At 36.1% G+C, this 3,357-nt stretch overlaps 1 protein-coding gene across 1 annotated transcript in view; it reads right to left on the bottom strand.

Moving 5' to 3' along the window:
- LOC112404936 (EGF-like and EMI domain-containing protein 1) overlaps positions 1-3,026 on the bottom strand; it is a 184,734-nt gene extending 181,708 nt beyond the window's left edge. Inside the window, 1 exon segment of the mRNA XM_024753118.1 lies at positions 2,921-3,026. Coding sequence (XP_024608886.1) covers positions 2,921-3,026 — 106 coding nt within the window.
- Between the last annotated feature and the right edge of the window lie 331 nt (positions 3,027-3,357).

The raw sequence follows: 3,357 nt of genomic DNA on the forward strand, positions 1-3,357 counted from the left end.
ATATATATATATATATATATATATATATATATATATATATTTTTACAGTGTCCAGTGGTATGCAGGCATTTCCCCTTATAATTTACACATTATAATAAGCTATTTACAGAGTGAGTTAGAAACTATGCTTTATGCTCAGTGCTATGCTTGAAAGAAGGGGACACTCATGTACCTGAGTTAATCAGAAGCCTTCTCCACAAGTTTTATGGCTCTTTAAAGAAAAGGCTAAAGAATAAGATTAACTCACAAAGCCATTTATAAATGTTTCAATTCCACTGAAGGGTAGACTCTAGATGTATTTTAATGCTGCAATAAATGTCTACTAAAATTTTGATCTGTATTTTAAAAAGCAATTCAAATAAGTTAAATCCAATTTATATTAATGCAAAGAAAAAGTATTTTCAAATGATGGTTTAACTCTATGTCTGCAGTATTTAACACAATGGTCTTTGAAACCAGCTGACCTTTATTGTTAGTATCCAGTAAATAAATATGAATGACTCATCAGTGCCCTCACATGAATTGAAGTGTTCATTTGTAGTGGCTTTAGAATGTATTTAATTTCAAAACAACCTCTATTATTTTTATTTAATTATGCATATAAACAAATCTGACATCACTGCATGTTCAACAGTCAAACAAGATGAATCTCTAGCATCACTATGTCTACCAAATGGTCATTTAAAGAAATAACAAAGAAAATATGCTGAGGAGTATGAGATAGAGAGAAGTGGTTCTTTATTGGCAAGTTGCTCCACCCCAAACCACCATCCCAAGTTCTGCATCTTGTTAAGTAGGAAGTCAATGTTAATTCAGTGTCAAACTCCCGATTCTCACAAATACTGATGCTACTCTTAGTTTACACGAATTAACATCAGTTAAATGAAAGCATGGAAATCAGTTCACTAAAATGTTGACATTTATATGAAGAGGGACTAATTTCAATTAAAATATGAGATAATTGCATATAAATGAATTAGTGGATATAAAGTTTACCCTGTCTTATCAGCCTAATAGTTGTTATAAAAATAACAACAATTGGCTAATTGCTGTGCTGGGCACTTCAAATGTATCTATGATAATAATCATGTTGATAAAAGTAATACTCAGCCAAAAAGAAACAAAACTGCCTATCAGGCAAGGAAGGGCACAACTCCGTGGTACATCATCAGGAAGATCATGCTACCTTCAGTGGCCATTTTTCTACCTTTCATTTGGACACCATGGGATGCTTTACTCCTCTGGTTCTCCGATATTGAGTCCATACTGGAAACACCATTGCCAAACAATCTCATCAGAAACAAAGATGATCTCACTTGAATGAAAAAGGACCTGGGTGAATTTAGGGCTTGCCTTTATAAGTTTATACCCTTATAGGCAGAGGACCCTGCCTGGCATGAAGCCTGTCTCAGAAAGGCCCAGGTACAGTGACCCTTGAACATCTGGTTGTCCGTTTGGAGCCCTTCCTGTTGCTGCCTGCCAGAACATTTCCAGAAGGTAAGATGCTACACCGCTTCCTGAGAATCTGAGAAATTCTCCAACCTACTCACATCTACGACTTGTCTAGTCTTGGCAGTCCCAAGCAAACCCACAGCCCCGGCACCAGACACCTTCAGTTGGATGTCTTTTGTTTGTTTTGTTTTATCCCAACAACTGATTCAGATATGTCCCATTAGGAATAGACATTGTCAGGGGAAAAAGTAAGTGTGATTTTGGAAGGTCAATGGGAACCAGAGGTGCTAACCAGAGACGCTTATGGTGCTTAAAACATAGTTAGAATAAATGCATTTCTATGTGATCTAAAAGAAAAAGGCTGAATACATAGAATGTTCAAGTATTTAAATGGTAAGAACAGATAGGGGGAAAAGTCAGAAAGAACAGTTATAAGGCGTGGCACAAGGGATCATTTTATTTTGGGTGCTTCCTCTTTTAGAGAAGAAGACAAGGAAGTGGTCTGTGGTCCCAATTATATTCCGCAAATGGGAAACAGCATGGTCATCAATGAGAGTACACTTCATAGGTATCATTTGAATACCTACTATATGCCATCCACTATGCTAAGTGCTTTAGATGCATTATCTTATTTAATTCCCGCAGCAACTTTTGTGGTTTTAGGAGCTACCATTATCCTAAATTTTATAGTTGAGGAAAGAGTCTTAGCAAGATTAAATAACATGCCCAAGGTTATATAAACTGTAAGTGACAGAGCTGAGACTCAAATCCGGGTCTGTTTGAATCCAATGCACTTAACCTCATTCTACAATGCCTTAAAACACTGATCTGCAAAGTTTTGGCTTATGTTTCAATCTTTGCCTCTAATCAGTGAGCTCCTTCAGGGCAGAATTTATTTCTCATTAATTTTTATAACCTCAGAGCATGGAATAATGCCTGATACAGAGCAGCAACTCAATGATTATCAAATGAACAAAATGATGAATTAATAAATAAAAGAAGGAAGGAAGGAATTAATTTTAAAAGGAGTCATAAAATGGAAGTTCATGAAAAAAAAAAGTTAACTGTACACTAAGAATGCTGTTTCTGTGGTTAGTTTTATGTCCCTCTCTTTCTATTGTAACAACATATGAGTATTTTATGATAAGCACCATTTTCACTTTAGAATTAAACAAAATGCTTTCACAAATATGTATTTTACCCAGGGATTTAAATGAATGATTGAAATTCCACAATCAGAACGTGACACAGCCAAACCAGCATATAATCATATGTTTCTCATAATAAGCTACTTGAAGTGTTCTTAGGGTTACAATTTTGTAATCTAGATACGAGAGGAAGATCTGTGCTCTTGACAACATTCAGCACAGGCACTTCAACTGGCTCTGGATCAAAGACAAGCCCCTCTTCTGCATCACATAGATGTTCTCTCTTTCCTTATCAGGAAGCAGACAGTCCTAACCATTACCTTCACATCCTCTGCCATCTTCCTCCAGCTTCTGGCCAGCTTGACACTTGCAGTAATAACTGCCAATCGTATTACAGCATTGGTCCTGACAGACACCATGGTACATTCATTTATATCTGCAATTGAATATGTAAACAGAATTAGCTTCCTGTAACTAGACACACAAAAAGACTTCAGTGGCTCTCCTAAAAATGTACCATCACAGAGTGACATCATTCTTTGACCTCAGATGAAATGAGATAAAACTATAGTATCTTATTTTAATTAGAGCTAACACACTCTAATTTTGATGTAAAGAACAGTGTCCCTAAGGGGTTGTCTAATCTTATGGAATTTGGAGGCTTATGGTACAGATCCAGATATTTCACATCCAAGTCATCATTTCAGGATGAGATTAAGAAGAGAGTGAGGAAGTAGCAAGTCAGAATACCAGGTCA

Source organism: Neophocaena asiaeorientalis, unplaced genomic scaffold (genome assembly GCF_003031525.2).
Source record: "Neophocaena asiaeorientalis asiaeorientalis breed wild unplaced genomic scaffold, Neophocaena_asiaeorientalis_V1.1 scaffold560, whole genome shotgun sequence".
NCBI lineage: Eukaryota > Metazoa > Chordata > Mammalia > Artiodactyla > Phocoenidae > Neophocaena > Neophocaena asiaeorientalis.